Raw genomic sequence first — 22,791 nt, 5'->3', positions numbered from 1 at the left:
TTCTGAAAATCAGGTTGGTGGCTACAAAAAGCACTGACAGATGGTATGGTGGAGATCTGCAATAAAAACAAATGGGTAAACAGCTGGTGTGCTGCCTCAGAATGCAAGCAACATGAGGATTGGCTGTCTTTTGAGTGTGTTTAGTGGGTATGATTTGGGATTCTTACTGAATACTGAAGTGATCTGAGCCACAAAATTTTGTTTTTCAAACTGGTCTAATTTTTACTACTGCAATAGACTAATTTGGTTTACTAAAACAAGGTTTCTGTTTTTCCTTTAAATTTTAAATAAGGGGCCTCTGTGCTGGTTGAAACAGTGGCTTGATGGCAGTGGTGCTGAAAGTCTGCTATGTAGCCACAAAAGTTACAGCACAGACATCAGCAGTGCCAGCTTCCCACACACAGTTCTGTTAACATGCCTCAACCCTGACCTGGAGGGATGTCCCATGTTGTTTCAGTCCTTGGCAGCTGTTAAAGTGTTAATTTTAGTGGTTTGTGACGTGGACTGAGACCGCCAACTTGTTTCTCATTAGCTACTAGCATCTGGGTTGGAAAAACTTGTCATCTCCATATTTGTTTCATAGTCTCTTATCAGTACCATTGGAACATTAAATTAGCAAGTGTTTCTCTGCTAATTTCCTTTGAGCTAATCTGAAAATCAATTTTTTTTTTTTTTAAAAGGCGCTAAAGACACAAATCTAGTGGTGTTGCTGTTCTGCTTTTAGCTCAAATCATTGAATCTAGCTATGGTTAATTGTCAGGAAAGTGGTGGTCTTTTGTGTGAAAGTGCTACAACATACAGTTGAGTTATTTAAGGATAGTGGTGGCCTTAAAGTTGGGTTTCCTTGCTTTTGTATCCAAGTCTGACATTTTAGTGTTGTTTCTGTATGTGTCTCCTGTAGTGCCAACAGTCTGCTGGGTGAGTTTACAAACACACAAGAAGGCATAGACCTTGCCCTAGGGCAGCTTACTCTAAAACTTTTTATTGTGTTTCCTTCTCTGCAGGCTCATACGCTGCCTCTGCTCATTATGGGTGAAAGTAATATGAAAATGAATGATGCTTGTAAACTTCACTGCTGTCTCCTTCCCCAAAAAATCAACTATGAATCAGCTGGCAAATAAGAATCTGGTTGGATTAATATTGCTGGCAAAAGCCCATAGCAAGGCCCTCTTGTACAGCTTTTTCAGTCGGTGAATGAGAGGACCCTTCAAAGCTTTTCCTTTGATGTAGCTAAGTGTTCTATCCTCTAATTGTAGAGGGGGAAATGGAGGCACAGAGATTAAATGACATGTCCATGTTCAAGGTAACACAGCAAATCTGAGACAGCATTAGGACTCCTATATTCTATTTCTAATTATTTCCTTTTCCAACAACTTGACAGCCCTCAGGTTTAACTTAACTCTGTGTGAGGTGGGAGTGGGATTCACAAATCTCCATTAAGAAATAAGAGTGAAAAAAATGTACACTTCAAAATATATCCAAACCCCCAGGTGCATTTTCCTGAGGGGGACCGGGGGGACTGGAATTCTAACTAAGGTAGCAGCTAAAAATATATAATAATCTAGGTTAAGAATATTTTATTTTTTCTAAATATTGGTATTCTGGAGTGAGGTTACATTTTGTGCTCTTTAAGTTTCTAAATTTTGTTACAGTAGGCTGAAGAATGCTTCAGAAACAAACAAACAAAAAATGCAACTTGTTTTGAGTCCTGGTAAGCAATATGATCTGAAGGAATGAGCGTGGATTGTGGAGTCAAAATGTTTAGAGTTCTAATCCTACTTTGGTCACTGACTCTTAATGTGGCCTTAGACACAGAAAAACTGAAGCACAGAAGAGAATGTCTATCTGTACAAGGAACACTTCATACTTACCTATTTTTAGAAATTTTAAGGGTTGTCTCACTTTTTATGGTGCTTTAAACTTAATGCACTATATAAAGTTTTAAAAAGTGTTCAAACCTTTTTAAATTACTTATTTCAGGGAAATTAAACAGTAATAAAACTGAGATGCGGTCAAACTGCAACGACGCAAGAGCCAGAGATGACAGAATGGATCTGCCTTGTGAAATGGGTTTTCATGGTTACTAAGGTTGTCCTGTTATTGAATAACACTTTATATAAAGGAAGTTCCTTTAGACAGGATGAGGATCATCCACAAAATAGCCTTTTTGGAAATGGTAGTATTTTTCTTCTTGGCATGCGCAGATTACATACTGCTTTTGAGGGTGAAAGGATATGTTCTAACAGATGTAATGATAAGCACAGGTAAGCTACTCCACTTAGGTGCTATTGAGGCTGGTAAGCCTAAAATTAGACCTGGCAGCTTTGTTTCTTGAACATGTGTGCACATGCTGTTCTTGTTGAATAAATATTTTGGTCTTCATAAACTTCTATTAAAATAGAATGGAAACAAGATTATAACGTCTGACACTTGACTTCCATGCTGTCAGTTCCATACACTAACTACTGTACAAGTTAACTTTGTAGCTTAGTAATGCGCATTTTAACTACACTTTTTCCTATGCAATCTGGTTGATACTTGTTGAAGAATACTACTTAAACTGAAAGTTCAAAATGTTATGTGAAATCGGACAAGGTAGAGTGATGACTTTTGTTGTACATGGTTGGCTCAGTTTTCTGGGAATTGCAGGGCTTTTGTTGATGATTCAGCACAACCCTGTTTGTTCATCTAAACAGTTGTAAAATGAAGAGATTCAGCAACACTAATTGAGTTTTTGTTTTTAAGCCCTAAACTGTAGGAGCAGCAATTTGTCACCTTTGTCACCTCTTTTACAGCCATATACACTTACAGCACTGTATGAATGTTATGAAGTGCTTTCCTTCTTGGTTAAATAAGTCTTAAAACTTCCAGAAGATAGAGTAGTTATCAGGAGGCATAATGGTTCTTAGTAGGTAACAGACAAAGCTGCCAAATAGAATCCAGCCCAAATTAGGAGAGAGTGCTCTATGGTGGCCTGTATGAAATGGTTTGGTGACCTTTCTAGTTTATAGTGGGAAGCTATCCACATTACAAAATTACCACAAATGTCTCCCCTTTGGCAGAGAATTGAATAATTGAACAGGTTGGAAACCATCTGCCCTTTTTATGTCGTGGTTGAGACACACACACAAGTGAGGTAACTTGGGGAATCTTGTGCTGCCATGTGTCGTTCATATTCTTTGAATCATTAAAACTTCATTCTCCAGATATTGTCAGCCTTGCTTCTACAGCTAGTACAGTAACTCCTCACTTAAAGTCGTCCCGGTTAACGTTGTGTCGTTGTTAACATTGCTGATCAGTTATGGAACGTGCTCGTTTAAAGTTGTGCAATGCTCCCTTATAACGTTTGGCAGCCACCTGCTTTGTCCACTGCTTGCAGGAAGAGCAGCCCTTTACAGCTAGCTGGTGGGGGCTTGGAACCAGGGTGGGCCAGCAGCCCCTCCATCAGCTCCCTTACCAGCTCCCTGCTCCCCTAAGTTCCCTGTGCAGCAGCTGCCCAGCAGGCTATCAATTACTGGCAGTTCAGCTGTCCTTCCCCCCCCCCCCCCACTGTCATGTGCTAGTCCTGCCTTGGAGCTGCTCCCAGGAGCCTCCTGCTCCCTGTTCAGGGGAGGGGAGAAGAGATGGGGTAATGTCAGGGTGTCCCTCTCCCCCCTACTCCTGTCCCCTACTTACCCCTTCTCCATATAGAGCAGGGTGGGGACAGGACAGGGCTCAGGATGGTGTGAGCTTTTTAAAGGCAATGTACTTAGAATGGTGTCAGCATACTTAAAGGGACAATGCACATCTCTCTCTCCCACACACAGGGTGTGTGTCTCTGTCTGCCATGCTGTCTCCCCTCCCTCCATTCGTGCTGCTTGTAGAGTGTGAGCCACATTAACAACAATGTGTTAACCGAGTGCTAGTTCATCATTTAGCAGTAAGGCATTCCCTGGGATTCCACCCTCTAACTTCACCACCTCAACCAAGCTTCACAATCATCATTGCTGTGTACAGTATTAAACTGTTTGTTTAAAACTTATACTCTGTGTGTTTCACACTTTTTTCACCAGAAATATAGTCTTTTGTCTTGTGAAAAACTTTTCCCTGGAACCTAACCACCCCATTTACATTAATTCTTATGGGGGAATTGGATTCGCTTAACATCATTTCACTTAAAGTTGCATTTTTCAGGAACATAACTACAACGTTAAGCGAGGAGTTACTGTACTAAGTCACTTACAAGTTTAAGTATTTAGTTATTGAAGTCTAATGGTGAGAAACCCATACCCTTTACAGGTTTCAGAGTAGCAGCCATGTTAGTCTGTATTTGCAAAAAGAAAAGTAGTACTTGTGGCACCTTAGAGACTAACACATTTATTTGAGCATAAGCTTTCGTTAGCTACAGCTCACTTCATCGTGAGCTGTAGCTCACGAAAGCTTATGCTAAAATAAATGTGTTAGTCTCTAAGGTGCCACAAGTACTACTTTTCTTTTTGCATACCCTTTACAGTATCCATCACTTCTTACATGCTGCTTTAGTAACTGGCTTAAAGGGTTTTATTTGGTTATTTAACAGGCTAAATTGAAATGACCAGTGCCTGATGTGTGTAACAGAATTGTTTAACAAAAAATAGAAATATTTGTAGGAGTTCTGATGGTTATGTAACTATTCTGGCTTCATGACCTTCTCAAGGTACTGTATATATACACTCCTGGGGGAATTCTGTGCTACTGTGCATGTGGATAATTAATGAGCCCCACATATTTTTAATTTTTTTGTGCAGAAAAAAGCTTCTGCCAAAATGTTGCTGCAGATCCACGTTTTGCCCACCAGGGGGCGCTGTGGCGATAGAACAAAGCAGCAGCTCCCCGCCAGCTAGGGAAGAGAGAGAGCCTGGCTTCTTAACAGTGGGCCAGGTTAGGAGACAGGGGCCATGGGGAGACAGACAGCGTGGGGTGCTGGGGGTGGAGGGTCAGACAGGGCTCATAAGGGCTAGTGAGGGAGGACAGACTGGGGCAGGGGCTGAATGGGAGTAGAGGCACAGAGCCACAGAGGGAGGGAGATGCAGGGCCACATGGTGGTGTGGGAGGGGGTGCAGAGCTACATAGGGACAAGGGATGGCTGGGTGGGGGTACAGACACATGGGGACAGGGGGAGGGGGTACAGAGCCTCATAGGGACATGAGAACGGGGTGCAGAGCCACATGGGGATGTGGGGAGTAGGTGTCTGAATGGGGGTGGAGGGGCACATGGACGAGGTGCAAAGACACATGGGGGTGCAGGAACATGGGGACAGGCAGATGTGCCTGACTAAATGGGAGAGGCTAAGAGTCAGCCAGGGTCTGCATGGGGGAAGCTCTCTAACAATCTGTCCTCTCTCTCCCACCCAAAATAACCCTCTTCCATACTTTTCCCACCCATACCCAACAACCCTCCCAAGTTCGTTACCAGTGACCACCCCAAGCCTTTGCACTGCTTCTGAGGGGTGTGGGAAATATGGTTCTATATTGTAGTTTAAATGAATTAGTACTCAGAGTTCTGGATTAATATGCCTAGTAAGGAATCTATTTGTCAAAAAACATTTCCTGAATCTTTTTTGTTGTCTGTATCGTTAAAGACATTCTTGATAACAGGTCTTTTGAAATAAATGACCAAAAATAATTGAAATTTATGTGATTATATTGTGTTATTTTTGACAAATATAATAAATATGCAGAATTTTAAAATACTGTGTGCAGAATTTTTAATTTTTTGGCACAGAATTCCACGAGAAGTGTATATATAGAAGTCTGGCTAGACAGAAACAGTGGAAGATATAAGACATTCTGGTTGGCTATTATATTAGTTATTCACCAGGTAAATGGCTCAATGATTAGTCTGTTTACTGACCAACTAATAGCCTCTCAGATTATGTATGAACTGGTCATACACTGAGGTACTGTGCCTGGGGAAATAAATATATCCTGGAGAAAAAGTACCTGATTGTAGATTGTTGCAAAATTGCAGAAATTTGGTCTTCTGGGTATATTTTTCCTGATTGTGCATGAATACACTAAAGGTTAGTGAATTAATGTGGAATACACAGGGTAATTCTTTTGCGAGAGGAGAAGACAGTGTTTTCCTAGTGAGTTGTATATATCTGAGGGCCGGAATTAGCATTAGAACTCAATCTGATTTCTATCTCTAATTAAGTATTTAATCCTTTTCTGAAGAATATTGAATCCAGTGAATTAATAACGATCCACAGATATTTGCCAAATCTTAGACTAGATATTAAAGTACAGGTTATCATGAATCAGTCTAAAGCAATACATTAAATAAGCAGGAAAAAAAAGATTTTGTAAATGTGGCTGACTATAATGACCATTCTAACATAGCTGCATTTCATACAATTAAATAACTGTTAAAGAAGGTAAAATCCATGACTCTAAAAACTAACCGATAACAAAAAGCCAAAAATAGACAAATGTCCACTGTTTGCTGATGATGAGCTGTATTACAGAAATACATACCTTATCCCCTCTCGTGGATTATGGCAGTGTGGTTTATTTGGGATTGAAAGCATAGTTCCTGACAAATAAAACTGAGTTTTGTTTATGTATTTTAAAGATTATATGAGTGTAAAAGCTAGCGCAAAAAAAAAAAAGGTGCCCTGAAGCTTGCTGGAATTGGTCTTTGAATTGCCAGAGGAATTGTACTGTCTTTCTGCCCTATCTCCAGTAAGTATGTGTTTGTGTCTTTCAGTACGTTCAGGCAGATGCTCCGACCAATAAAACATTGGCTGGGCTGGTGGTGCAGCTGCTGCAGTTCCAGGAAGATGCCTTTGGGAAACATGTCACCAATCCTGCCTTCACCAAACTTCCTGTGAGTATTTGAATGCCAGGAGCGACTGCCATTATAGCAGTATACTTCATTCTTGTTCATCCAATATTTTTGTTGCCAAATCACACAGTGGCACAGTTTCAGCTGAGAAGGTAGATCTGTGGCTGTTCTACAGTCACTGTCAATGCTTAATGCAGATGAGCGAACAGCTTGGTCCTCCTGTCTTGTGAAACAAGCTTTAAGTTTAAAACATCCTGCCATTTCAATATTCAGTAGCTCATTTGAAAGTGAGGAGTGGTTTTAATTTTCAGATGGCATAGTAATTTTTGTAGGGTCAAATCTGGAAATATTTTACCATAACTTGGATTTGATCTTTATCAGCAATACTGATAGCTTTATAACTTTCAACTTCGGTCAGAATTTTTTTACCAGATTTCACAGTTTATTCCTCATAATTGTGGCTATGTTTTAATTAGACACTATTAAATGGATACAATCAATTTAAAAATCATTCATCTGCCCAGACATTGTTTTCCCTGATAGTATTGCAAATAGCACTTTAATATTACTGTCACTTTTTCTTAGCGTATGCGCAGTGTGTCTCAGTTGGCATGTGTCAAGGTTCCTCCCCAACTCTGAACTCTAGGGTACAGATGTGGGGACCTGCATGAAAAACCTCCTAAGCTTATCTTTACCAGCTTAGGTCAAAACTTCCCCAAGGTACAAAATATTACACCCGTTGTCCTTGGACTGGCCGCTACCACCACCAAACTAATACTGGTTACTGGGGAAGAGCTGTTTGGACGCGTCCTTCCCCCCAAAATACTTCCCAAAACCTTGCACCCCACTTCCTGGACAAGGTTTGGTAAAAAGCCTCACCAATTTGCCTAGGTGACTACAGACCCAGACCCTTGGATCTTAAGAACAATGAACAATCCTCCCAACACTTGCACCCCCCCTTTCCTGGGAAATGTTGGATAAAAAGCCTCACCAATTTGCATAGGTGACCACAGACCCAAACCCTTGGATCTGAGAACAATGAAAAAGCATTCAGTTTTTTACAAGAAGACTTTTAATAAAAAAATAGAAGTAAATAGAAATAAAGAAATCCCCCCTGTAAAATCAGGATGGTAGATATCTTACAGGGTAATTAGATTCAAAAAACATAGAGAACCCCTCTAGGCAAAACCTTAAGTTACAAAAAAGATACACAGACAGAAATAGTTATTCTATTCAGCACAATTCTTTTCTCAGCCATTTAAAGAAATCATAATCTAACACATACCTAGCTAGATTACTTACTAAAAGTTCTAAGACTCCATTCCTGGTCTATCCCTGGCAAAGACCAGCATACAGACAGACACAGACCCTTTGTTTCTGTCCCTCCTCCCAGCTTTTGAAAGTATCTTGTCTCCTCATTGGTCATTTTGGTCAGGTGCCAGCGAGGTTACCTTTAGCTTCTTAACCCTTTACAGGTGAGAGGAGCTTTCCCCTGGCCAGGAGGGATTTCAAAGGGGTTTACCCTTCCCTTTATATTTATGACAGCATGTGACCAGGATTCATCACCGAATTTGGTCTGCTGGTCGGATCATTAGCTTCCCCGGCTTGGGCCAGATACTGACGGGGAGTGCGATAGGAACACTCATCCATGCCCCCCCATTACTGTCACTGAAAGATTATAAGGAAAATCTTTATTTTTTCCAGTTGGTTTACAAAGTGTACTTGTTCGGACAATTTCACTGTTGCTTTTATATAGTTAGTTTCTCCTCTATGCTGGCCTCACACACTGAAATGGGAGAGGAAAAATAATTTTTAAAAATAGGAAAACTAAATTGCAAAATCATAATCATCTGGGGAAATATAAAGGGCCCACTTGTAATGGCTGAAGCTAAATCTACTTTGGACTTAGGTAGTGTGTTTCATCCAAGAAACTCTGTAGCAATGTATGTAGATTTACCATTTCATACCTTGGAAAAGAACCCACTTTGCAAGCAGACACTCTTAGGGTCTGAATAACTCAAGTCTAGATTTCTTTCTCTCTCTGTCTCACACACCCACCCACCATGGAGTAGAGCTGCTGCGTAACTCAAAGGTTATGAATAATGTAGGTTGTAGTGTTCAAGCTAGATGGTGTCACAAACTGTTGCTCTAGAGTTCTATAGGGTTTTTTTTAAAAAAAGGATTCGAATGAAGTGTATTTTTAAAAGAAAGTAGAATATAACTTTGATACATGTATTTCTTTGCTTTAGTGCAGGTTTCTAAGACTCAAACACCTTTCTGATTTAAACAATATGTGATTGAACTGTACATTTAAGCTTTTTATTTACCTCACCATTCCTATGTATGGAGTTTCCAGTGGCTTGGAATGTAGAATCATGTGATGTCTCTTAAACTTGTTCCTACTATAACATCTTAAATTGATAATCAAAAGATTTCTACTTTCTAGGAGCAAAAAATGGATTAGTACATTGCATGGTTAAAATTAGTTCTTGCCACATATGGAGTTGTGGTTATTGCTTCATATAATCAACAGATTTCCCTTGGCTTATGGGAACATCCTGGATCTGGGGCACGCGCTCTCTCTCTCTTTTCCTCCCCCGATTTCCCCCGATTTCCCCAGTAACTGCATCCTTTACCTGAGAACTCTTCCTGCCAAATCTTGTTGAAAATGCATTTTCAATGGAAATATTGAATATGGCGAACCGGGGAAGTCCCGGATGACTGGAAAAAGGCTAATGTAGTGCCAATCTTTAAAAAAGGGAAGAAGGAAGATCCTGGGAACTACAGGCCAGTCAGCCTCACCTCAGTCCCTGGAAAAATCATGGAGCAGGTCCTCAAAGAATCAATCCTGAAGCACTTGCATGAGAGGAAAGTGATCAGGAACAGCCAGCATGGATTCACCAAGGGAAGGTCATGCCTGACTAATCTAATCGCCTTTTATGATGAGATTACTGGTTCTGTGGATGAAGGGAAAGCAGTGGATGTATTGTTTCTTGACTTTAGCAAAGCTTTTGACACGGTCTCCCATAGTATTCTTGTCAGCAAGTTAAGGAAGTATGGGCTGGATGAATGCACTATAAGGTGGGTAGAAAGCTGGCTAGATTGTCGGGCTCAACGGGTAGTGATCAATGGCTCCATGTCTAGTTGGCAGCCGGTATCAAGTGGAGTGCCCCAAGGGTCGGTCCTGGGGCCGGTTTTATTCAATATCTTCATAAATGTTCTGGAGGATGGTGTGGATTGCACCCTCAGCAAATTTGCAGATGATACTAAACTGGGAGGAGTGGTAGATACGCTGGAGGGGAGGAATAGGATACAGAAGGACCTAGACCAATTGGAAGATTGGGCCAAAAGGAATCTGATGAGGTTCAATAAGGATAAGTGCAGGGTCCTGCACTTAGGACGGAAGAACCCAATGCACAGCTACAGACTAGGGACCGAATGGCTAGGCAGCAGTTCTGCGGAAAAGGACCTAGGGGTGACAGTGGACGAGAAGCTGGATATGAGTCAGCAGTGTGCCCTTGTTGCCAAGAAGGCCAATGGCATTTTGGGATGTATAAGTAGGGGCATAGCCAGCAGATCGAGGGACGTGATCGTTCCCCTCTATTCGACATTGGTGAGGCCTCATCTGGAGTACTGTGTCCAGTTTTGGGCCCCACACTTCAAGAAGGATGTGGATAAATTGGAGAGAGTCCAGCGAAGGGCAACAAAAATGATTAGGGGACTGGAACACATGAGTTATGAGGAGAGGCTGAGGGAGCTGGGATTGTTTAGCCTGCAGAAGAGAAGAATGAGGGGGGATTTGATAGCTGCTTTCAACTACCTGAAAGGGGGTTCCAAAGAGGATGGCTCTAGACTGTTCTCAATGGTAGCAGATGACAGAACGAGGAGTAATGGTCTCAAGTTGCAGTGGGGGAGGTTTAGATTGGATATTAGGAAAAACTTTTTCACTAAGAGGGTGGTGAAACACTGGAATGCGTTACCTAGGGAGGTGGTAGAATCTCCTTCCTTAGAGGTTTTTAAGGTCAGGCTTGACAAAGCCCTGACTGGGATGATTTAACTGGGAATTGGTCCTGCTTTGAGCAGGGGGTTGGACTAGATGACCTTCTGGGGTCCCTTCCAACCCTGATATTCTATGATTCTATGATTGTGCAATTTTACAGCCAGCTCTAAACTTACAAATATCCTGACTAGTGATCCTGGAAAAGAATGTAAAAATCTGAAGCATGCTCTCCAATTTAAAATTAGAGTCCTCTCCACTATTTTATCCATACTCTAGAAAGCAATCCTGTATTGACCCCTTAGAGAGAGACTAAATGAGACCTAATGGACCCTTTAAATCTCCAGCTGATGTTCTGCTCTCAATTCTGGAATGTGTGGTATGGTATACCCCTTGATTGGTTGAAGTGAAATGGTGCCTTTCACGCTTCAGGTACTGTAATAAATAAATCAATATGAGATGCATTTAGCAGTAAGTCTGTAAAAAAAATTTTTGCTGGTCCTCACAAAATAAAAATTTTTTGGTTTTTGTTACAAAAACTTTTACACGGAAAGGGATCTTCAGGACCAGCCCCATGCAATCTTCCTGCTGCAGAAGTGGAGGCCAGCTGATTGGTTTATATTTCTGTTTTTCAAAGATATCTTCATTAGGAAAACAGCTGGAAACTTTTTTTTTAAAACAAATACTGAGATTCTCCTTTATCTCTTTAATCCATTCCACTCCTTTGTTTCTATTTTTTATAGATCGGGGCTCAGTGGCCACCTCTGATACATTATGTTCTACAGTATGTATGAATCCTGTTGCAGGTGGCTTGGGGAAGAGTGCTGCATTATACATCAAGAATATATGCACTTGTTCTGAGATCCAGAAGGAAGTGGGAGGCAGACCAGTTGAGAATCTCTGGGTAAAGATAAAAGGGTTAAAAAATAGGGGTGATGTCGTGGTAGAGGTCTACTATGCACCATCAAATCAGGAAGAGGCAGTGGATGAGGCATTTCTAGAACAAATAACGGAGGTATCCAAACCCCAAGACCTGGTAGTAATGGAAGAGTTTAACTACCCAGGCAGCTGTTGAAAAAGTAATACTGCAAAACATAACATTTCCAGTAAGTTCTTGGAATGTATTGAGGACAATGTTTTGTTACAAAAAGTGGAGGAAGTAATCAGAGGGATAGCTATTTTAGACTTGATTCTGACAAACATGGAGGAATTGGTAGCGAATCTGAAGGTGGAAGGCAATTTGGGAGAAAGTGGTCATGAAATTATAGATTTCATGATCCTAAGGAAAAGAAGAAGTGAGAGCACAGAATAAGGACAATTGACTTAAAAAAAAAAACAAAAAAAAAAACCAGATTTTAACAAACTCAGAGAACTGGTAAGTAAGGTCCGGTGGGAAGAAAATCTAAAGGAAAAAGTCGTTCAGGACATCTGGTAGTTTTTCAAGCAGACAGTATTATACACGCAACTGCAAACTATCCTGAGATGAAGAATGGAAAGGGGTCACTGTGGCTCCATAAGGAGCTCTTTAATGACCTGAACATCAAAAAGGAATCTGTGATGGGGTGTACCAGACCTCTGAGGCTATGTCATAGCCCACCCCAGAAAAAGGTACAATAGGATTAGATTTTTACTTACCCATTGGGGAAAAAAAAAAAGACTTCTGAGGGTAAATAAAACATTTACCAAGCAGTCAATAAAACATTAGGACAATGTTAGAACCAAGCACTTCCCAAAGTACCCATCTAGGTCCAGGACAATGATTAGCAAAACTGTATGACTTGCATGTGTGAAAGTCTGAGCAATTTAAAATGATATTCTACTTGTTTTTTTTGTTTTTTTTTCCTGTTTGGTGTTCTGTAATGTAATTTAAATGAAAATCCAGGATTATAATTGGAATGCAGGGTATTAGTTACCAAGTATTTGCAACTTAACTTTCATGTGTTTAGGAAATGCTGAATAGTTATTGTGACTTTTTTCTGTATTGTAGTTTAAATAACTTACCAAAACAATTGAAACTGGTATGATTGTATTGCATTATTTTGACAAATAAAATCTGTAGAATTTTTAATTTTTTTGGTACAGAATCCCCCCAGGAGTAATGTAGGAACAAAATCAGGAAGGTTAAGGCACAAAATGAGTTACACCTTGTAAGGGACATAAAAGACAGTAAGTGGTTCTTTAAATATATTAGGTGCAAGAGAGAGATAAAGGAAAGTATAGAACCTCTGCTTTGCAGGGAAGAAGATCTAATAACTGATATCAAGAAAATTGAGGTGTTTAATGACTGTTTTGTTTCAAGGTGTCCCTAAAAAGGTTAATGGTGACCAGATACTCAAAACCACAGTGTTAACAACGAGGGGGAAGAAATAGAAGCCAAAATAGGGAAAGAAAGGCTAAAGAATATTTAGATGTATTCAAGTCAGCAGGCCCTGATGAAATTCATCCTGGGGTACTTGAGGAACTGGCTTAAGCAATCTTGGAACTTTTAGCAGTTATCTCTGAGAAGGTCCCAGAAAACAGGAGAATGGCAGACATAGTACCTATCTTTAAAAAGGGGAACAAAGAGGACCTGTGGTATTATAGACCAGTCAGCCTAATTTACATACTGGGAAAGATACTAGAACAAATTATTAAACTATCAATTTGTAAGCACCTGGAGGATAATAGGGTTCTAAGGATTTACCAGCATGAATTTGTCAAAAACAAATCATGTCAGACTGACCTAATTTCCTTTTTCGATATGGTTTTCTTCTTAACATATGTGCAACGTGCCTCAGGTGGCATGTGACCAGGATTCATTACTAAATTTGTTCCATTGGTTGGATCATTAGCTTCCCCAGCCCATGCCAAGTACTGATGGGGAGTGAAACGTGAGGGTTATGGGCCTTAATAGCCATACTGGATCGGGGGAAGCAGTAAATGTTATACCTTTTAGTAAGACTTTCGACAGTCCTACATGACACTCTCTTAAGCAAACTTGGGAAATTTGGTTGAGATGAAATTACTGTAAGGTGGGTGCACAACTGGCTGAAAGACCATTCTCAGAGTATTTATAGTTTGCTGTCAAACTGGGAGAGCGTATCTAGTGGGGTTCCACAGGGGTCATTGACGCCCTGGGTCCAGTACAAGTCTATATTTTTCATTAATAGCTTGGGTAATGAAGTGGAGCATATGCTTATAAAATTTGCAGATGACACTAGGCTGGGAGGTGGTTGCAAGTACTATGGAGCACAAGATTAGATTTAAAAACAACCTTGTCAAATTGGACAATTGGTGTGAATTCAACAAGATGAAATTCAATAAAAACAAGTGCAAAGTACTTCATTTAGGAAAGAAAAATAAAGTGCACAACTACAAAATGGGGAATAACTGGCTAGGTGGTAGTACTGATGCAAAGGATCTGGTGGTTAGAGTGGATCACACATTGAATGAGTCAACAGTGTAATGCTGTTTTGAAAAAGGCTAATATGATTGAGGGGGTTTTAACAGGAGTGTCATATGTCAGACGCAGAAAATAATTGTCCCACTCTGCTTGGCGCTCGTGAGGCCTCAGCTGGAGTACTGTTTCCAATTCTGTGTGCCACGCTTTAGAAAAGATGTGAACAAATTGGAAGGAGTCCAGAGGAGAGCACCAAAAATGATAAAAGATTTAGAAAGCCAGACCTGTGAGGACAGACTAAAAAAACTGGGGATGTTTAGTCTTGAAAAAAGAAGACTGAGTGGGACCTGATAAGTCTTCAAATAGGTTAAGGTCTGTTATAAAGAAGATGTCGATCAGTTGTTCTCCATGTCTGCTGAAGATAGGACAAGAGGTAATGGTCTTAATCTGCAGCAAGGGAGGTTTAGATTAGATATTAGGAAAAGCTTTCTAACTATAAGGGTAGTTGAGCTCTGGAACAGGCTTCCAAGGGAGCCTGTGGAATTCCTATCACTGGAGGGTTGGTTGGTTTTTTTGTTTTTGTGTTCTTTTTTAAAAAGAAGTTTGGCAAACACCTGTCAGGGATGGTCTAGGTTTACTTGGTTCTGCCATAGCACAGCGGGCTGGAGTTGATGACTTGCTTAAGGTCCCTTCTAGCCCTACATTTCTGTGATTCTGTAGAACATAGATTCTCATGTACCTATGAAAATACATATCGGAGTTGGCCTTTGAGCCCCCGATCTGTGGGAAGTAGAAACATAAAGGAGTGGAATGGATTAAGATGAAATTTAGGATGCATCTGATCTCACCGTGTGTTTACAATCAGACTGCTTAATTTTGAATATGTATTTTTTTTTTTTTTACAACTTGGAATGTTTTTAAGTGAGTGAAGAGTAAAGCTTTATAAAGTAAGCCCCAGATGAAAATGGAATGGTACATTTATGAGCTCACTGGTTTTGTGTTCTGTACAGTGTTGTGTACATTTAATGATACAAAGCGTATCTTCGCTGTCATAGCATTGAAGATGTCACTTTTGGTCAGTGTTCACACTTCTGTCTCCTGATTCTAGGCCAAGTGTTTCATGGATTTCAAAGCTGGAGGTACATTATGTCATATTCTTGGTGCTGCTTACAAGTATAAGAATGAACAGGGCTGGTAAGTTTTTACTTGAATTTATACACCTTCTGCATGAAACTAAACAAATGAAATGCCTATTCAAACTACTTGCAATTTAATACACTTTCTTGAAGAGTTGAGTGGGAAAGGGAGTTGAGAAGAGGAATAAATTTTTGTTTTCTAGTTGATGCTCTATTTAAAGTTATCTAAAGATGAGAAATATTGTGAGCTGATGGATGGAGCTTCAGGCTGAGAGTCAGAATCTCCTGATCTTATAATCCCATTTTTGCCATTTATTTGCTGTGTAATATTGGCCAAATTGCTGACTCTTGCTGTGCCTCAGTTTCCCCATCTGTAAAATGTGGATTATTCTTACTTGTCTCCTAGGATATTGTTAGGAATAATTAATGTCTACAAATACAAAGCACCACATAGATACTAATAAATAGAAAATGCTTTGTAACTGTTCATCTGTGCTCATAAGTAGAGAATGCAAGTTTCATAAAACCACTGCCTATATAAATATTGATGTGTACAAAACTGTCCATTTGGAGTCTAGCGGTGGTTATCGTGTGTACATTATAATTCAGAAGACTTTTCCCAAAAGGGAAGTTACATAATAAGTAAATTATCATTGAGAAAATTGCAAAATCTCCAATTGGGAACTAAAAATAGTCAATATAAAAGATCAATAACTCAGTTAAAAATAAGGCAGAAATTTTCCCTTCATTTATGTAGTTCTTTTTCAAATGCTGTGAAGACCTGTGAGTGTACCTGGGTTAAGATTACCCCCTCAAGCAAATCAAAAGGCAAGAATAAGCCATGTTTTAGTATTATTTTTGTAGGGTTGATGGTGCTCTGCCCCCTAACTGCATTTGCAGGACATGAAAGAGTAAGAAGCTGCCATAAGTTAACTATCTGAAGTCCCTTCTTCCATTCCTACAATGCTAATACCCAGCCACAGATAACTGCTATCTGAGATATCTGAGTAATGTGCCTTTTAGGTGCTTTGTGCTTCCTCTGAGCCTCAATAGAAGAGCACCTCAACTAGCTCCCACAACGTAAATATTCTTTTCTTTTTGGACAAACTTATTTCCCATTTACAGAAATCTGAATGAGAGCAAAACTCTGACATTTGGCCGCATCCTCTCTCCTCCCTCTCTTGCTGATCCCTCAAAACTAGCTGGTAGTGTCTTGAGTGTGTGTGCGTGCATGTGGAGTGGGGAAGGAAATGATACTTGAGAATTTAACATTGAGGATCAGATTTAGAGCCTGGAATGTTTCCTTCACTGACTTGACCAAATAATATGATGTGCCTGATGCATGATTCTTTGTTTTTCAATGGTATGCATTGTCGCTCTTGGTTAACCTGTTTGTGAATGATCTGTCTTATAGGAGAAGTACCTTTCCTGGTCATAATAGGTATGTCTGAAAAATGCACTTATCCAGTGCAGCTGGACGTACCTTGTCATTGTAATTCAAACAGATGTTCTCTAAAACCTGTTGCTCCAGACTTAGTTTCTAGAATTAATTAGTTAAACAAGAAGACAGGAGGACCTCCTAATGATCTTTTTAAAGTGATTTTTTAAAAAAAAAAAAATTCCCAATACAGTATATGCTGCTGTTTATATGTTAAGAAATAACATGAGTGCTTTTATGTGGAAGGTTAAATAAAATTATGGTAGAAATTTGAATGTATGAACAAAGTGAAATGAATCCTTAGTGTTGACTTCAACCATGTTTGAAAATTTTGGTCTGTTAAAGCTAAGCACTAAATAAGTGACCTGATTTATAGAGATGTTTAAGCCTTAACACATTGTGTTTTGAAAATGGTTGAAATAATAGTCGGAGTTTGAAAACTTGCTTGTGAACATAATCAGTATTTTAATTTTCTTTGTGTCCACTTTCCTAATGCTTAACTTTGTCCCATTAATCTCAGTCAGAGCAGCTATTGAAGATCACATTCTGACCAAAAGATTGTGAAATTATGTCAATATGTGTATATTGGGGCAAGATTTTTTTAATCAAGGCAGTTAGAATAATAAGTTATAGATCATCAAGCCCACCCTCTACCAGTCCAGAAATGTTCCGTACACAACTTTTTAAGATTTCTTGTTCTGACAGTCACTGTAAGACTTTGAGATGACATTTATATTGACATGTAATATTGACATTTAAATATAGAGAACTTCACGGTTGAAAGATAAGCATACAAAAATAAGTGATTGCCCGTAACTCCTCTCTGTTATGTTGTACATTACAACAAGGTCAGTCCTCTGTGGAAAAAATCCCATCACACTGGCTGAAAATCGAAACCACTAGGGAAAGAAAAAACCTTTCACAAATGTGAACGTCTAGTGATGTGCACCTCTCTGGTATATTATAAAGATGCCCCCTCTCCCCCCCTCCACGTGGAGGACCGTGTATGCCGCAATACAGTACTTAAGGGCCTCAGATAGTTAAAGTGACAGGTTTCAGGGTAGCAGCCGTGTTAGTCTGTATCCGCAAAAAGAAAAGGAGTACTTGTGGCACCTTAGAGACTAAAATGTATTTGAGCATAAGCTTTCATGAGCTACAGCTCACTTCATTGGATGCATTCAGTGGTAAAGTGGTAGCTGCTTAGATTAGTAAATTGCTTAGATTAGTAAATTAATATAAAAATTACATGAGATTGTGAGGTTATAAATATGTAGGTTAATGTGAGCTTTTGAAGTTGTAAAATTCAAACTTGCACATCAAGATGTGTAAAACTGAATTTAACATCATTACATATTTACAAGCTGTAACAATCTCTCAGGTGTTTTACTGAAAATATGTGGTGCTCTGTGTATTTGAAGTATACTGCCACTTACTACACTTTGCACACTAACAAGCACTTACTCGCTTTTATTGTGTGTAGTGCTATGCTTGGACAGAAAGTCATGCACCCCACCTAAGAATCTGATACTGAATTCTTTATCAGCAGCTTTGTTTCTAATCCTTCTAGTTGCCAAAGTGAAGCTCACAACCAGTTACTGCAGATAACCACTGCTAGCGTTTAACAAATTAATAGTGCAGGCTGAATTGCTGGAGATCAGAAACTCCTGGAGCCTGTCAAATTGCAGACTTGTATCTAAATATATATCCTAACCTTTAAAATTCTTTACAGCTGTTGTCCAAATTCTTAGTATTGAGGTGGGAAAGTAAGTCATTTTAATTGAATGAATCCATCCCATGACTTTAGAAAGAAGTCACATTACTATGTCTCTGCATCATTAGATTAATAACTTGGGTTATTGTAAAAGATTTCCCACTTAACAATAGGCCAAGAATCAGTTTCCAGTGTGAGGATGGATGTAATGTATTGTTTCAGTTACATCTACAATATGTATTCCATGCGTGGAATAGTGGTTTTTTCAGATGCGCCTAGTTAAAAAAAAAAAAGCACAGTAGTGGATTTATTAAGATGTGTGCTTTATTAAGCTGCGTGCTTCTGAGGTTAGAATGTAGGCCTACAACTGATTGCTCAACATAACCAATAGACTAGTGAATGCGATGGAAATATAAATAGAAAGCAGTGTTTAAAGACATGAACATTGATTTGCCTATGCTCCCAGTGCTGCTGTCTCTTGTCGACCATTGTGAGCTTTGTCTCAATAAAAGTAAATGACATTTTCAGCTGCTTTTAATTAATTGCTCTTGTCTGATCACTCTAGAGAGCATAGAAATGTAATTAATTGGCTACCTGTCTTACTCCAAGGTTTTGTTGCTAGTCATGTTGGATAATAGAACTTCAGCCTTGGATTTCATTGTGCATCTAAGAGCTTAAAAATCAACTGCATTTTGTTGATTGAGATTGACTGTTTCTTTTCTACTAAGTGGAGCAAGAGTAACATGGTAGAACCATTTCTATTGTGCTCTAAAACTCCATTAATAACTTACGTTCATACATGCAGATACTGTAAGAATCCGTTCTCTGTTAATATTAAGTATACCAATGTAATTTACTAGAATGTGCAGAGTTTTAAATATCACTTCTTGGTCAAAACCAAATATAAAAAAGTCTAAAGATTCTTTGCTGTTGAAAATAGGCAAGTTGAAGTCTTTAATATCTTTCAATCATTTTCCTCGTTTACAGGCGGAGGTTTGATCTGCAGAATCCATCACGAATGGATCGAAATGTGGAGATGTTCATGAACATTGAAAAAACACTAGTGCAGGCAAGACATTTTATAACCATAAACATTTTCTGTTTTGTGTCTCAGTGTATTTGCCACTTTCTTTGGGGAAATGACCTTCTAGCTTTGAGGTCCCTTAGCGCTGTGACCTGCATCAGAATTCCAAACTTTGTATCTTTCTTGAATTTCTATCTGAATATAACTTTTCTCTTGAGAATCTCTGAAACTAGTTAGAGTGGATGACTGGGGGAATACTTAGTACAGAGAAACCTGGTAGTTAGGGTGGGAGAATAATTTTGAGCTTTAAAATTGTTAGACAACTATTTTTTAACTTAAAATAAAATTGAGCATCTGTACAAATCAGTATGTTTAACAAGTTAAAACATTGTGCTTTAGAATTTAGGAAATGAAGTTATAAAAAATTGTGAAACAGAACTATTCTTGCAAAAGCCTGGCCACATACGTTAAGGCAAAAAGTGAATTTACTGCTCTTGAAAGTGAATTTACTGCTCTTGAAAGGTGCTGGATTATCAGGGCAGGTGTAGAAGCACATTACAAGCTGCAGCAATAGAAACTTCAACATTCCATCAATGTGCCTCAATCCTGACTTGGAGGGACCACATCTAGGAGTGAGCAGATAATTAATTTTGTTCATCAAAGTCCACCCTTGGCTTGTCTGAGACTGCCAGCAAGGGTGAAAGTTCCGTTTTGTTTCTGATGAGAATACCCCTCCACTAGTAAACTCTGACTAATTTGTCTGAGCCACTGAACAGCTACCATACGGTAGCAGCTCATTCCTGTCCAGAGTCAAATTTGAATAATTGACCTAGAGGTTGAAAAGCTCTGTATCCTGTTACTCATCCCTTGTCCTTGTGCCATTACAGTGATCTACTCACTTCCCCATCCGAGCAGGTCAATTTAAAATTAAGTTTATTACTGTGTCAGTGATTGTTTCCTATGATAATCTGTAGGGCCTAGGCCAGTACTTTTGCTTGTACTGCTTTCAAGCTGTACTTTTCAAGTATGTAGCAAAATCAGAAACGGGAGGGAAAGAACCCAAAAAGTGACACTCTTCATTGACATTTTGGAATAAATGGTTTTGCTGTGATTTGATTAAAGATAGCTGGATAGTCACTTTATTTTAAAATAAACATTTAGTGTGGCTAAAACCACTGTTCTAGATAATGTAGAAATCTGTAGACACTGGTGCTGTAGGGTAAGATCCTAGTCAGGATGTATCGAACATGGTGTTTAGTTTTCCATTTACAGTAGCATGCTCAGGACTTGATCCAAAGCATCGTGAAGTTGAGAATCTTTCCATTTTCTTCAATGGACCAAGAACATGCTGGTGCACAGAACTCAGGCAGGGTGAGCAGGGCAGCCACCCAGGGTGCGAAGCCACAGGGGCGGAAAAATGGGGCGGCGGTGTTGGTGTCACAGGGTCACATCTTCTCCTTCTGCCTTCCATTTAGCACAGGGGTTTTCAAACTGTGGTTGATGGGGGTCACTGGCCTACTCAGGCCCCTTGCTGTCCATGCTGTCCTCTGCACAGGTGGATGCTCCCCAGGCAGCGCTCCGTCCACCGCACTATTGCCTGTCCCTCGATGGAGCCCAGCACTGGCCAGTGACATTGTCTGAAGCCATCCCCTACCCACAGAGCCCAGCAGCCATGAGATGTTTCTCAAGGCACTCGCATGCTTCTGCCCTGGCACTACTGGAGCATCTCATGGCAGCCGGGCTCCATTGGCAGGGACCAGCTCCGGGATGGAGCTGGTCAGTGCCAGGCCCTTTTGAGGGAGAGCATGTTGGGGAACATCTCTGAGCTGTGCTGCCCACCCTGCCCAGGGAGTGCTCATCTGTGCAGAGGTGGCCCAGCTCGGGGAACAGGGCAAAGAGGGCTGCTGAGCAGCTGGCCAGTGCCCCCAGCTCCCGCAAGCTTCTGATCATTCAGCTCCTTGCAGGAGGCAACAGTTCTCAAACTGTAAGGCATGCCCCCACAGTTTGAAAACCTCTGTGCTAAATGGAAGGCAGAAATGGGGGGGGGGGGGCGCACGTGACCCCATGTCCCTACCCACCCACACATTGCCTCTAGGGGGTGAAAATATGCTTTCTCGTCATGGGCACTAAAATGCCTAGTTAGGTTCTTCACAGGACCTTTGCATTAGTGTTTGTCAAGCAGTAATGTTTAATGCAGTAATTAATCCTTGATGGGTTCAGGCCTTTCATCCACTAGTTTCTGATTTAAAGTTTTGCCTTTTCTCCTCTAGAATAATTGTCTGAGCAGACCAACGATCTACCTCATTCCAGATATCGAACTGAAGTTGGCTAATAAATTAAAGGACATTGTCAAACGTCACCAGGTAACAGATATGAAGTTTGTAGCAGCCTTGCATTTTTGCAGGTTAAGTTTTTGAAGCTGTTTATAAAGGACAATGGTAGAGATATTACTTTAGAATTGAGGCTTCTAAAAATTAAATAGTATAGAGGAGCAAGGGGCAACTGGTGGCCTGGGACTGCATCCATCTTTCCAGATCATTTTATTTGGCCTGCCAACAGTTAACAGTTTATTCTGCTGTGACATTTATTTTTATTTCTCAGCTTTTTTGCTGTGATAAACATACTCAGAGTATAAAGCGCATGTTTCGATGTGGAAGACTGATCACTAGGGGGACTGGCTGTGTGCTTCCTTGGGTTGCATGTATGCTGAATACAAGGAAATTCAATATCCTGAAAAATCAGGTCTGTATCCACTGCACCACAAGTGTGGTGAGAAGTGGTGCATTGACAAACCCATGACTGATACTTCGGTCTCAATTTTTTTTAACTTGTGATAAAATTACAAAGAAAAGTCTTTCATGAACAGTGGGAGCGTAACTATCTTTTTACTGAAAATGGACATAAGCCTCTGTTGCTCATATGTTTGCAAGTCATGGCAGTGACAAAAGAATATAACTTGAACCATTTCTACAGCACCAATTGCAATGCCGAGTATGACAGATATACTGCTAATCGTCGATGTGCAATGCAAATGGAAAAGGCATTTCCACTTGATGAGAAAACGGTTAAAAAAAATCGAAACCATATATCTTAATGTGTAATTTTGCAAAGAGTTAGGTAAGCATGAACATGTGGAAGAAAAGTTAACCATAATTATGCTCAATTGTTCTTCATTTCTTTTGACACTAGAGTACAGATGTGTCAGAATCAAGTCAGCTACAGATATATATCCAGACGATTGACACCAGTTTTAACATGCATGAAGAGTTTATGAAGTTAGCCTCATTACACAGAACAAAAAA

The 22,791-nt window shown here is 39.9% G+C and overlaps 1 protein-coding gene across 2 annotated transcripts in view; it reads left to right on the top strand.

The window, feature by feature from the left end:
• The window catches only part of SMARCC1 (SWI/SNF related BAF chromatin remodeling complex subunit C1), a 176,831-nt gene that overhangs the window by 5,949 nt on the left and 148,091 nt on the right, over positions 1 to 22,791 (top strand). The window contains exons 2-6 of one of the 2 annotated variants that reach the window (XM_084618950.1): positions 6,727 to 6,846; positions 15,289 to 15,374; positions 16,731 to 16,757; positions 19,453 to 19,534; positions 21,760 to 21,852. In XM_084618950.1, coding sequence (XP_084475076.1) covers positions 6,727 to 6,846; positions 15,289 to 15,374; positions 16,731 to 16,757; positions 19,453 to 19,534; positions 21,760 to 21,852 — 408 coding nt within the window. The remainder of the gene's footprint in view (positions 1 to 6,726; positions 6,847 to 15,288; positions 15,375 to 16,730; positions 16,758 to 19,452; positions 19,535 to 21,759; positions 21,853 to 22,791) is intronic. The other variant, XM_084618951.1, reaches the window with a different exon arrangement.

The sequence above is a fragment of the Lepidochelys olivacea genome (genome assembly GCF_965140295.1).
Source record: "Lepidochelys olivacea isolate rLepOli2 genome assembly, chromosome: 2".
Classification (NCBI taxonomy): domain Eukaryota; kingdom Metazoa; phylum Chordata; order Testudines; family Cheloniidae; genus Lepidochelys; species Lepidochelys olivacea.
This window is presented reverse-complemented; position numbering and strand designations above follow the sequence as displayed.